This window comes from Dasypus novemcinctus, chromosome 10 (assembly GCF_030445035.2).
Source record: "Dasypus novemcinctus isolate mDasNov1 chromosome 10, mDasNov1.1.hap2, whole genome shotgun sequence".
Taxonomy (NCBI): domain Eukaryota; kingdom Metazoa; phylum Chordata; class Mammalia; order Cingulata; family Dasypodidae; genus Dasypus; species Dasypus novemcinctus.
The window spans coordinates 108,730,164-108,744,419 of record NC_080682.1 but is presented as its reverse complement, the minus strand read 5'-3'; the positions used below and the strand labels follow the sequence as shown (position 1 = coordinate 108,744,419).

General features: G+C 35.4%; 1 protein-coding gene across 5 annotated transcripts in view; it reads right to left on the bottom strand.

Moving 5' to 3' along the window:
• UVRAG (UV radiation resistance associated) overlaps nt 1-14,256 on the bottom strand; it is a 402,827-nt gene that overhangs the window by 213,611 nt on the left and 174,960 nt on the right. For all 5 annotated transcript variants that reach the window (XM_058305983.1, XM_058305987.2, XM_058305986.2 and 2 more), the window contains one exon: nt 11,109-11,214. In XM_058305983.1, coding sequence (XP_058161966.1) covers nt 11,109-11,214 — 106 coding nt within the window. The remainder of the gene's footprint in view (nt 1-11,108; nt 11,215-14,256) is intronic.

Here is a 14,256-nt window from a genome sequence, read left to right as displayed (position 1 = left end):
TAATATTCCATCCAACCCATTAATTTCATAGAGTTAGTGGTAACATCAGGCCTAGAACCCAGGTCTAGCAAGGGATATAAAGCTATATACATACATATATATGTATATACATACACAAACATATATATATAAAATGAATAGGAATTCTGCTTCTAGTAGAATATCTAACAAACTGATCCTCCCATAAATAGTTATAGACTAGACAAAATACAAAAATTACTACTTGGAGGTACTAGAGATTCAGCAGCAGCAGGTAGGTTTTTGAAAGGAGTCAGAATGTGATGAAAGCAACCAGCAAAAAGAGTGAATTCCTGTTTTCCATGACTTTCCCTGAGAATGCCTGCAATTATACAAGGGGCAATGGCACAAGAGAAGCTAAAACTGCAAAAGAAAGCTGAGAGTCTTTCTGGCCTGAGGAACCAGATAAAAGAGGTTAGGCAACCAAAACTGCCAGAAAGGCAAAAGCCAGAGAACAGGTACCCTAAATTCTATGTTTACACTCAACTTTAAGTTTCCAGCTAAGCCCCAAACCACACAAGTACAAGGGAAACTGAAAACAGCCTGTGCCTAAAGGTTAAAGAATGAACTGGTATTTAAGCCAATGTCCACTATAAGCATGACAGTTTGAGTCTAACCACATTAATAACTTCTAAAGCAAAAACAACATTCTTTCATAATTTATAACAAACATTTCACAACAATGCAAGGTGTTGGTGGTGGGGTGATGCCTGGGACCCCTGTATGATGTTATGCCTGTTTGTTATTTTCATGTATGAATGATATACTTCAATAATATTAAAATAAAAAAATTTATTTGGAGTAATGTACAAAATCTAGAGATTCTACAAAATAATATTTACAACATCTAGATACTATGCAATATTACACTATATGCAAAGTACAAGGAAAACTTGACTCTAGGGAAACGAAAATCAACATATGCCAACTCAAAGATGATGCAGATGTTAGAATTATCAGAGAAAGATTTTAATGTAGCTATTATACAAACGCTATTGAGGAAAAGGAAAATACTGTCATAATGAATAAGAAAGGATATGAAATCTCAACAGAGAAACAAAAAATATTAAAAAGGCCCAGGAGACTTCTGTTTCTGGTCTAGATGGATTAGGAAAAAGGAATAATGCCAAACTAATTTTATCAGGCTACCATAATACTAATATCCAAACCAGATGAAGTCATTAGAAATGCATTCCAATCTCTCCCTCATAAACATAGATGCAAAAATCATTAAATTATGACTACATCAAATGCAACAACATGCAAAAAGAGATTAAATATCATAATCAATTCAGGTTTATTACAGAAAGCTAAAGTTGATTATAAAGGAGAAAATCATATGATCATTTCAATAGATGCTGAAAAAGCATTTGACAAAATTCAAGACCCACTCTTGATAAAAAAAAAAAAACCTCTCAGAAACTAGGAATAATAGGAAACTTCCTAAAACTGATAAAGGGCAGTTATGAAAAATCATGGCTAATGTAATAAGATTGCAAGATGCCAAGTTAATACATTAAAATCAATTATACTCTTATATAGTAGCAGCAAACAACTTGGAAATAAAAAGTCAGAAACAATCCCATTTACAACAATGGAAAAAAAGAAAAAGAAAACTCTCCCAGTGACCAAAGCTGGAATAATTTAAGCAAGAAATTAAGTAACATTGCACTGGATTATAATCCAAAATATAAAAAAAGTATACATGAGTCCATACTGATATAATAAATAATTGAATAAATAAATGGGGAAGAAGGGTCAAATCTTCCTCAGGGAAGAATTCCTAATCATCAATACTTCCCACTCCAAGAAGTAGAGCTTAATTCACCTTCTCTTGAGTATGGGCTAAACTTAGTAACTTGCTTCCAAAGATGAGAAAATGGAAAGGGAATTTTACAGTGGAGAAACCTAGGAAATAGTATTTTAACGCTGTGATCAAGGTTAACATCAACAATGGTAAGTTAGGGTGATTAAAAAAAAGTGGGGGGGAGGGAAGCGGATTTGGCCCAATGGATAGGGCATCCGCCTACCACATGGGAAGTCCAAGGTTCAAACCCAGGGCCTCCTGACCTTTATGATGAACTGGCCCATGCGCAGAGCTGATGTGCTCAAGGAGTGCTGTGCCACGCAGGTGTCCCCCATGTAGAGGAGCCCCATGCACAAGGAGTGCAAACTGTAAGGAGAGCTGCCCAGCGTGAAAAAAGTGCAGCCTGCCCAGGAATGGCCCCGCACACACAGACTGCTGACGCAGCACGATGACGCAACAAAGAGAGACATAGATTCCGGGTGCTGCTGACAATACAAGCGGACACAGAAGAACACATAGTGAATGGACACAGAAAGCAGACAAGTGGGGGGGGGGGGGGGCGGAAAGGGAGAGAAAGAAAAAAAAAATTTTTTAAAAAAAGGAAAGACTGAGAAACTGTCATGGATTATAGAAGACTAGGAAGACATGATGAATAAATTGAATATATTATCCTGCACTGGATACTGGATCATAAAAAGGACATTAGACCTCAGTCTAATCATGACATTAGGGAAAAAACTGGTGAAACTTGAATGAAGTCCATAGTTTATAATAATGTGAAAAAGCTAATTTCTTAGGTTTGACAATTATACCATGCGTACATAAGATGTTAATATTAGGGGAAACAGGATGAAAAGTATATGGGAACCCTGAACTATATTTCCAAGTTTTCTGTAAATCAAAAATTTAAAGTTTAATTTGTTTGACATACTGTTTGACTCCATCTATATAAAATGTAAATACAAATAAATTTGAAAAATGGAAACAGAATGGCACCTATGTATGGCAGGGGAAGCATAGAAAGATTGAGAGGTGTTTATTAAGAAGTAAGAGCTTTTGTTGTTTGTTTTTTTGCTCTTATTATTACTGGAGTAATGAAAATGCTCTAATAACAACTGAAGTGATGAATGCACAACTATGTGATTAGACCAAATACTTAATTGATTGTATACTTTGGATGGATTGTATGCTTTGGATGGATCATATGCTTTATTAATATGTATCAATAAAATTGATTTTAAAACAAAACAAAAAATATATGGAACTATAAAATATAAAAACCAACATTTATGAAACATTCATAACCCCCAGAATATATGCAATCATTTTGTCACTGGTATCAACCTATGGTAATTATAATTATGCTTCAGTATTCTGATGTGCTTTGCCATAGCATGTGGGGGTGGGGGGCATAATACCATTATTTCTTTCACTTAAGGACAGTCATGTTCCTTTTTCATTTAAAGAATTCTGTTTTACCTGATTTAAAAATGACCTATACATGTGGTGGAAGATGGACTAGGTTAACAGTACAAACATCAGAGTGTTATCTCAGGAACTATAACAAATACACAATACCAAAAAATGGTGTTAATAATAGGCGGTGTATGAAAAAAATATACCAAAGGTAAGCTATGGACCATAGTTAGTGGTAATAGTCTGTTTATGTCCTTTCATAATCTGATACAAATTTTCCACAACAATGTAAGGTGTTGGTGGAGGGGTGATGTATGGCAATCTTACACATTAGGCATGATTGTTTTGTAAGCTCATAACTCTTCTAATAAAAAGTATATATTTTTAAAAGGTTATTATTTTAAATGTGCAAAAAAGGACCTCAACACATAAATGACCAACAAGGATATGAAAAAATGCTCAAAAGCAGTAGTCATCAGACAAATATAATTTAGAACCCTAGTGAGATACCACTACACTTAAATAAAACAAATTCCTTGAAAGATACAAATTACCAAACCTCACTGGAGAAGTAGATAACGTGAATAACTACTTAAGAGATGGAATTCCTAGTATGACATTTTCGTCAATTTAGGAAAAAACACATCTTGAATTTTATAATCCCAGGAGCATTTCTGTGCATCCCTTTATGTAACTAATGTACGCTTCCTTGTTTATGAATGCCTGATTTTAAAAGAAAAAAGAAAGAAGAAGCTTGGCCTATTTATTTCACTGTGTACCCAACAGTTTTTTTAGCACCCACCACTCTCTGAGCAGACAATATTGTATAATAAAGGGCTTTTAGAATAAAAAAACTAACTAACTAACTAACTTTCCTAAAGAAAACTCAAGGCCCAGATGACTTCACTAGTGAATTTTACCAACATTTAAACATTTGAGGAAGAAGTCATTCTAATTCTACATGAATTTCTCTGAAGAGGACAGCATGATCTTAACAGCAAAACCAAAGATATTACAAAAAAATAAATAACCTTTTAACATTCCTCATGAACATAATTAAGAAACCCTTTAAAAATTTTTATCAAATTTAATCCATCAATATACGTAAAAAGAATAATCCATCATGACAAAGGGGGGTTTTCCCCAGGAATGTAAGACTGGATTAACACTCAAAAATTAAAAAAAAAACCAGTCAGTATATTTCACCATACTAATAGAAGGAAAAAAAAACCCATAAAATTCTCCCAAGAGATAGAGCAAAAGCATTTGACAAAATCCAAAACACATATGCAAAAAATTCAAAATGACACAGCAGAAATTTCATAGGAAATATATTGAATGCCAAGAAAAATAAGTTGGGCACTGATATAATTTCAGAAGATGCCAAATCTTTGACAGTCATCCAAGTATGAACACAATTTCTTATAAGAGTTAATTATATTTGGTCTTACAAGGTAATCTGATTTCTTTCAGCATCAAATATACTTCTGACTGCCTTTTTCACTTAGGTTAAAATTTATTCTTATACATTGAAAACACTTGGATTGGAGGATATGGCCTTGAGCCAATTAGGAAAGGTACTGAGGAAGAAGAGACAATAGTAAAAGTTTGTAATTTGCTACAAATAAAGCTTGAAGTGCTTTAATTAACATTTACAAGACATTTTTCTCTTAAAGGAGTCAAATAAACCAAAACCTGTATCTCTATATGTCAAGTGATCACAGACAAGTTGTTTCTTCAGGTCTCTTTTCATGTCCTATTATAAGCGGAGATTAAACTAGATTCATTCTTGAATTCTCAACAATATTTAAATATTTATTGACAGTATTTAAATACTGTCAACAAATATTTAAATATTTATTGAGCAAGACTATGTGCCAAACACTTGGGGTACAGCAGTGGAAATAAAAAACATTTAAAAAATCCCTTAGGAGAGCAGGGGTAGCTCAGTGGTGTAAACACCTGCTACCCATGTATGAGGTCCTAGTTTCAATCCCCAGTACGTCCTAAAATAAAAATTTAAAAATCCTTCCTCACTGAATTTAGAGCAACAAGCAAAATTAATATGAAGAATATATACCATGTTAAATGGTAATAAATACCATGGAGAAATATAAAGTGGGCAAGAGGACAGGATGTACTGAGAGGGGTATGTGATTTTAAATGGATCAGGGAACTAAATGGTTTCTAAGTTCACATTCAGTTAAGAAATTCAATGATTTGGCCTCACCCTGATTAACATGACAGAGTGAGACACTTCAGGGCTCTGTCCCCCAAAAGAATCTTTGAGCAACCACCAAGAACTGATAGAAACTTATTTCTAAATGTTCCAGCAAACAGTTAAAGACTACATGCAGTAAGAGGGCAAGTACCCAATGAAGAAAAAGGCGACATGAAAGTGATGGATCGTGTGGCACCCTGGCTGGCCCAGTCCCCATTCCCTCACTGACTTGGCACAGTCAGCCCATGCTCCCAGTAAGGATCCCTGGTACCAGAGGGAGCAGAGTGCGTAACTGGGAGCAAGTGTGTCTGGCTTATCTGTCTGGTAGTACATGCTGAAGGACTCGCTATTCCAGAACTCACCCTGCATATAGAAGGCGGCTCACCACATTCTACAACAGAACGCTGTGGGAAAGCAGACCAGTCCCTACCTGGGCTAAGGGACTGCCGGCAATGGAACCCTGAGGAAACTTCCCTTGGGAAGAGGGGACATTCATATCTGAGTAAATGGGAGAATTCTTTAGGGCTACATGTGTAAACACAAGACAAGAGGGATGCATAGAAAGGATCCCGGTCTCGACAATTTGATATGAGGCTATTCTCCAAACTCATTGTATGGGTAAGCCCTGAAGTACAGCATTCACACAGTTGAAGAGCAAATTCTGGGAAAGTTGTCTTCTTTTCTTCTTTTTTGTCTTCCTTTTTTTTTCTTTTTCCTTAGCTCCCAGCATTCAAGGAAAGCTTAAGGAGCTGTATTAGTCAGGGTTTTCTAGGGAAACAGAATCAACAAGGACATCTCTCAAAAGTATGTGATTTTATAAGAGTCTCTCATGTAACCGTGGGGATGCACAAGTCCAGGTTCTGCAGGCAGGCAGGCTGCAAACGAGGGCTCCAATGAAAGTCCAATGAAAGTCCTTGATGAGTTTCTGGGAGATGTTGGCTGCCCAAAGATGAGCTTGGACATTCTCTCTGAATGCTGAAATCACTTCCTCTTTTAAGGCATTCAACTGATTGGATAAAGCATCACTCATTGCTGATGGCAGTCTCCCTGACTGACACAGATATAATCAGCTATCTATACAGTAAAGTCAATGGTGACTAAAGTCCTTAAATGCCCTTGTATTACAGTTAGCCCAGTGCTTGCTTGACCAAACAACTGGGCACAATTACTTGGCCAAGTTGACACATTAGCCTAATCATCACTGGAACACACATCTTGAAGTCTAAATTTCATCAATAAAACACTAAAATATCAAAATGTCCAGGTTTCAACAAAAGATTACAAAACATACAAAGAAACAGGAAGTGATGGCCCAGGCATAGGAGAAGTTAAAGCATGAGAAGCCATCAAAGAGAGGACCCACCCTAGGACATACCACAAGCAGACATTAAAAAAATGTGGTCCTGGGAAGCAGATGTACAGCTCAAGTGATAGAGCTTCTGCCTACCATATGGGAGGACCTAGGTTCGATTCCTGGGGCCCCCTGGTGAAAAAGAAGAAGAGAAAGTGCACTCACATGGCAAGCCAGTGCCCATGCAAGTACCCGCACAAGTGCCCACATGGTGAGCCAGTGCCCACAAAAGTGCCCACGCAAGGGCCTGCATGGTAAGCCAGTGCCCCACACAAATGAGTCACACAGCAAGATGATGACACATCAAAAGAGAGACAAGGTGAGAGTCAACCTGAAGTGCAGCAGAAGCCAGTAACTGAGGTGGCACAATTGGCAGGGAACCTCTCTCCCCATCACAGTTCTCCAGGATCAAATCCTGGTGAATCCTAGAGGAGAGAAAATGAGAAGAGAAAACAACACAGATAGCAAAAATAGCAGAGCAAGAGGAGGGGAAGCGGGGAAAATAAATAAATCTTAAAAAATATATATATGGCCCTTAATATTCTCAAAGAGCTAAAGGAAAACACGGACAGAGAACTAAAGAAAATTAGGAGAGCAATAGATGAACACAAAGAGAATATCACTGGAAATTATGAAAATGAACCAAACAGAGCTGAAGATCATAGTTACAGCAATTCAAACTTCCCTAGAGAGGTTCAACAGTAGATTGGAGCTGGCAGAAAAAAAAAACTGTGAACTTGAAGATAAGACAATTGTAGTCATCCAACCTGAGGAGCAGAAGGAAGAAACAACAATGAAAAATGAACAGAGCCTGAGGATTCTGTGGGATACCATCATATGTACCAAAATATGCATTGTGTGAGTCCCTGAAGGGGAAGAAAAAAAGGGAAAGAAAGAATATTCAAAGAAATAATAGTTGAAAACTACCCAAATTTCACAAAAGACATGAATATATATATCCAAGATGTTCAATGAAGTGCAAACAGGATAAACCCAAATAGACCCACACTATGCCATATTATAATCAAACTGTTGAATTCCAAAGATAAAGAGAATTCTGAAAGCCACAAGAGAGAAGCAATATAACATATATATGTGTCACATATAACGGAACCTCTATAAGACTAAATACGGTCTTCCAATCAGGAAACACGGAGGCAAGAAGGCAGTGGGATGACACATTTAAAGTGCTGAAAGCAAAAACTGCCAACTAAGAAATCTATATTGAGCAAAACTGTCATTCAAAAATGAGGGAGAAATTAAGACATTCTCAGATAAATAAAAGTTGAAGAACTTTGTTAGTAGACTGGCCCCACATGAGATGCTAAAGAGAGTTCTGCAGGTTGAAAGGAAAGGACAATGGGCCATAGATCAAAGCCACATGAGAAAAATAATATCTGCAGTAAGGCTAAAAATAACGTGGGTAAATACAAATGACAGCACTGTATTTTCGGTTTGCAACTCCACTTTTTACTTCCTGCAGGACCTAAAAGGCAAATGCATAAAATGTAATGATAAATCAGTGATTTTGGGCTTAGCATATAGAGATGAATAATTTGTGACAAGAACTACAAAAAAAGTGGGGGGCCAGAGGGGCATAGTTTATGCAAGCTATTGAAGTTAAGTTGTTATCAAAGCAAATAAGATTGTTATAGACTTAGGATTTTAACTTTAAGCCCCATAGTTACCATAAGAAAATATCAGAGAATATGCAAACTCATAGACAGAAAGTAGAATACAGGTTACAAGGAGTAGGGAGCAGGGACAATGGGGAGTTAATGCAAAATGAGTGTAGGGCTTCTGTTTGGGGTGAAGAGAAAGTTAAAGTAATATATTTTGGGGAGTATAGCAACATTGTGAATGTGATTAATCCCATGGAGTGGTATGCTTGGGAGAGGTTGGGATGGGAAGATTTATGATGTACATTTTTTCACATTTTTTAAAAAGTGGAAAAAAGAAGTAATAAAATGCAATATATGGTACTGGATGGGATCTAAGAATGGAGGAGAAAAGGATCAAAAGGACATTAAAAACTGGAATATAGAACGTAAGCTTCATATCAACATTAAATTTCTTGACTTTAACAACACATTTAAGGTAGTTACATATGTGAATATACTCATTCATAGGAAATGTACATGTATCACATGTTCAAGGAATATAAGGTTTGCGACCTGTTCTCAAATGTCCAGAAAATAGATAGATATAATAGACAGATAGAATTATACAGCACAGTTGACAAAATGTTAAAATTGGTACACCTGGGTATCTGGGAGGAGTTGGGGTATTTTGGGGTTCTCTGTATGGGGTTTTATTATTTTTGGAACTGTCCTATAAGTTTGAAATTATTTCAAAATAAAATGTTAAAAGGAACCCAGTAATTTTTTTTTCTATGTTGACTAGGCAGCATAAAAAAGGTGCAGTAAACCTCTGAACCTGATCTTTTAAACTCATATATTCTACCACCTTTTCTGTGTGTCACTACTTATGTTTGAGGGGGGAAAATATTAGGATTAAATATACATTTTTTCATACTGACACAAAGCATATGCTGTTATTTAATGAAATAAGTAATTTCCCAGTCTTGCCTGGGAGAGGAAAACAGGAAAAATAAAACTTCAACTTAGCAATTTCTCTCCAGACAAAGGATCTAAAAATGTGCACTACAGAAAGGATTAAAATTAGTTTATTTTTATTTTTCTCCCTTTCCAATATATTTTTTGTCTGGAATGAATTTCTTTATTGGGTCTAAGGCACAAGAGATGGTTTAGCAGCTTTTCCAAAAAAGAATATTTTCCATAGGTAAGGAAAGTCATTCTAACATTAAGTATTAATTATGTTATTAGTAATTGTAGCTACCATATTTTATACACCTACCAAGTGCTAGGCACAGTACTTACTAGCCATTTTATAGATTAAGTTGAACAATATGAAATTGTCATTTATAGGTTATCAGCAACTAATCAGCAATTTTATATGGTCTGAACAATACATTATCATCCATTAATTTCATATTCCACGAGCAAGAAGTCTGTGTGGGTAATTGGGTTGCTGCTTGTCTACAGTTCTTATGTTATTACCTTGGGCAAATTCAAGGTAACAAGGAACCTTAATCTGGAGATGTGAAAGGCCCTCTGCTATGCTGATAGCACTGTAAATGAAAAGTGGAAGATACTGCCTACTTGTGATAATGTCTGTGCAAAAAATACTAAAAAAAGAAAAGATATATCTAAGATTTGAGGATTTGAATCTTATTTTAAGTATCAAAATCGAAAGCACAAATTTCATCAAAAGCTATCCATATTTTGTGTGGTCTATGTATCTTTAAAAAAGATAATAAATAAAATCTATTTCATACAAAAAAAAGCTATCTATAGCCATTTGGCTTCATTTTGAGCATCTTGGTTATTAGTTATACTTAATAATCTTCACTCCAGTACTAACATTTTTCTTGTATTAGGAATAAAGTGATCCAAAATTACACTAATATCTTAAATCTGTCCATTTGGATTGGGATTTCCATTTCTCTTGGGAATGCCTCATAAAAGTCTTTAAAAGAGAATGCTGCCTATCAACCATCCTATTATATGCAAACCAAATACTTTATATATTTTTTTAAATACTTATTTTATATAAAATGTTACATTAAAAAAATATAAGGAATTCCCATTTGCCCATTCCCCCTACAACTTTTCCACATTAACAACTTCTTTCATTAGTGAGGTACATTCATTGCAATTAATGAATACATTTTGGAGCACTGCCACTAAGCATGGATTATAGTTTACAGTGTAGTTTACACTCTCTCCCATTCAATTCTGTAGGTTATGGTAGGATATATAATGGCCCGTATCTGTTGTTGCAATGTTATTCAGACAATTCCAAGTTCCAAAAAGGCCCCCACATTACACCTCTTTTTCCTTCTTCCTGCAAACCAAATACTTTTAAAATTAATCTTTTAAAAGTAGGTTAGTCCCTATAGTTTATTTTTTTAATTCTGCCAGTTATTTTTCATTCATAATACAGTTCAGGTTTAGAATTCACATTTATAAGACATTAATAAAGTAGCCTGTTAATTATCTCCTAAGTTACTATATGTAATCTAAAGTTAAACTAGCAGAATAAGGCAGATACTTTCTGTGTTACAATATTAGCAGATGGGAAAGCTTATTTCCAACATTTAAATGCCAACAGAAACCTCAGGGAAACATAAGAAAAAAAATTAATGCAAGAAGAATATGATGAACCCTTTCAGAAATCAAGGAGTCTAAACAGACAAACATATAAAAACTTACCAGTTCATTGCTTGCAGATGTGAGTCTTAGCTTTTCTTCAATTTCCTTTCCAATTTTCTGAACAGTTACCTGAGTCTGTTTAATTGCACATTGGGCTCTATGAAGCCTAGAAATGAAAGTTGCAGAAAACTGTAAGTGAGTTACTTATAAACTCACAGAGCCTAAACAAAATGAGGATAAAATTTAGATAACAGCAGAGCTAATAATTAATCCAAACTGATTGTTTCTCAATTCTCTAACATATTTACAATGAAATGACAGGAATAACAATATGCCCCCCAAACACCCTTTCTAAGAGGTGTTTTGAAGTATTGAGATTTAGAATAAAGAAGTCACAGGGGTCGGAAAAAGACCTTAGAAATATTCTGTTTTTCATTTTACATTTTATCATTTTACAGATGTAGACATTCAGCCCCAGAAAAATAAGGTTGACCAGAGATCATAACTGCTGTCAAGACTAAATATTACTCATGGGTATTTATAAAGAAAAAAGAATTCACAATAATCCCAGTTTAGAAGATTGAATTAAAGTAGCTGGTACTCTGAAACATAAAAGAAAAAAAAAAATGATACAAAATACAAAAACAACAGGAGGATTTAAACACTGGAACAGAGTCTAAACAGCAACTGCATTTTTAGTGAGGACTTATCAAGGAACACTGAAAAACTTAAGAGCTATTTTTCTTTTGTGCTATGGCTATGAATATTTGTGTTTTTTAAAAATATAGCTCATTTTTCTTATAGGTTTGTATATAAAAAATGATCAAATCACCTTTATTCATAGATGATATAATTTTCACATAGAAAATCAAAAGGAATCTATAAAACAACTACTAGAACTCATGTTAATTCAGGAAGATTTCAGGATACCTTTAAATCTATGTTTTAAAAAAATCAATTCTATTTCTATATATTAGCCGCAGAAAACAGGAACATTAATTTTAAAACAATACTTATTATGATAGCATCAAACTAGAAAACATTAGGAATAAATTGAACAAAAGATGTGAAAGACTTGACACAAACTATAAAACATCACCGACAAAGTAAAGAAGCAAAATAAATGGTAAAATTTACTTGCATATGCACATGAACTGGAAGTTTCAGTATTCAGATATTGTTTTTTATTGACCATGAGGTGCAGCGGTGCTCTGAGATGTATTCACCAAATGCAATGAATGTCTCATGATGATGGAGGAGATTGTTGTTATGGGGGGAGGAGTGGGGTGAAGGGGGTGGGGGGTATATGGGGACCTCATTTTTTTTAATGTAATATTTAAAAAATAAATAAAGACCAAAAAAAAAAAAAAAAAAGATATCGGTTTTTCTCAAATTGATTAATAGTTTTGCAATCCAATCCAAATCCCACCAGGCTTTTTTTTGGGCAGATATTAATAAATTGGTGCTATAATTTATATAGAAAAGCAAAGAATCTAGAAGTGACAAACCAATTTTGAAATCTGCCAGATTTCAAGCCTTTTGCAACAATACATGATCAAGACAATGTGGTGTGAGCAAAAGGAATGATAAATAGATCAATGGAACAGAATAAAAAGTACAGAAAATAGACCTATAAGACAGATAAGGTCAATAGACTATTGACAAAGAAACCAAAGCAAATCAATGGGAAAAGGAAAGTTATTTTTCAAATAAATGATGCTGGAATGGGATAAACCCTTATACCCTACATCACAACACACACGAAATATTAATTCAAGAAGGATCATAAACCTAAACATAAAAACTAAAATCATGAAACTTATAAAAGAAAACAAAGCAGACTATCTTGCAACCTTGGGGTGCAAAGATTTCTTACAGAAGACACAAAAAGCAGTAAACATAAAATTAAAAGTGGGGATACTCAATTTTATCAAAATTAAAAACATTTGCTCAGTTAAAGATGCCATTGAGAAAACAAAAATGCAGTTCACAGATTGGAAGAAAATATTTGCAATAAATCTATCCAACAAACACTTGTGACCAGAATATAAAGAGCTCCTATAAATGAATAACAAAAAGACAAGTCAATTTTAAAAATATGCAAAAAATGGAAATGAACACTTCACAAAAGAAGTGTTATAATGATATAATAATGGCCAATAATCAAAAGAAAAGGTTCTCAAATGCAAATTAAAATCACAATGAAAGGGAGAAATGGCAAAGACAAATGAGTTTATGTGGCTAAGAGTCTTCAAAAAAGAGTTGGGAGGTCATCAGAGCAGTAGCACTTAGGAACGCCTCAGCAGGACCCCAGAGATAGCCAAAGTAGATACAACCCCAGGTACTGGTTCTCCTGAGGTTTACGGAGACACACAGGTTCCATGGTCATGGCAGATGGTTCTGGAGTTCAGTGCTGTGTCAGTGGGTCTTACTTTGGAATTTGTGTTCCTGAGTGTGATGGAGTTGGACTCAGATGTGACTTTTCTACACATGCTTCTTCTGTCACTTTTACAGAACCTGTGGGTGGTGCTAGGGTTGGTGTATACTCAGGAGACTTGAATCTTTGGACTGTTCATGTACCAGGTGGGTCCTGAGCCTCAGCAGAGTTGCAACTCCTACCCTCTGGTTTGTTGGACTTACCCAGGTCCACTAACAGGGAGGTGAAGATGGTCAACCACTACACCAGGGAACCGGAGTGCCTACAACTGCAAGCAGGAGAATTGCATCCATCATCCATATGGAATGTAAGCCCCCTCCTGATCTAGAGGTGGAATGGACATCACTATCCCAGGTCCACAGGATAGATGAATAAATTATGTATTAGAGTGGACTCACTGATATTCTACTATGGAATTCTGATGACTAGTAATGGAAGAAATTGTATGATTGACGTGGAGAAAGTGGCCACGGCAGTTGCTGAGGTCAGGGAGAGGGAAGAAGAGAGGTGTTGTGGGGACATTTTCAGGACTTGGAGTTGTCCTAAATGATATTGCATGGACAGATGCTGGACATTATATATCGTGCCATAACGCACTGAATGGACTGGGGGAGAGTGTAAACTATAATGTAAACTATAATCCATGTGGTACAGCAATGCTCCACAATGTATTCACCAAATGCAATGAATGCGCCACGCTGACGAAAGAGGTTGTTGATGTGCAAGGAGTAGGGTGAGGGGTATATGGGAACCTCTTATATTTTTTGAATG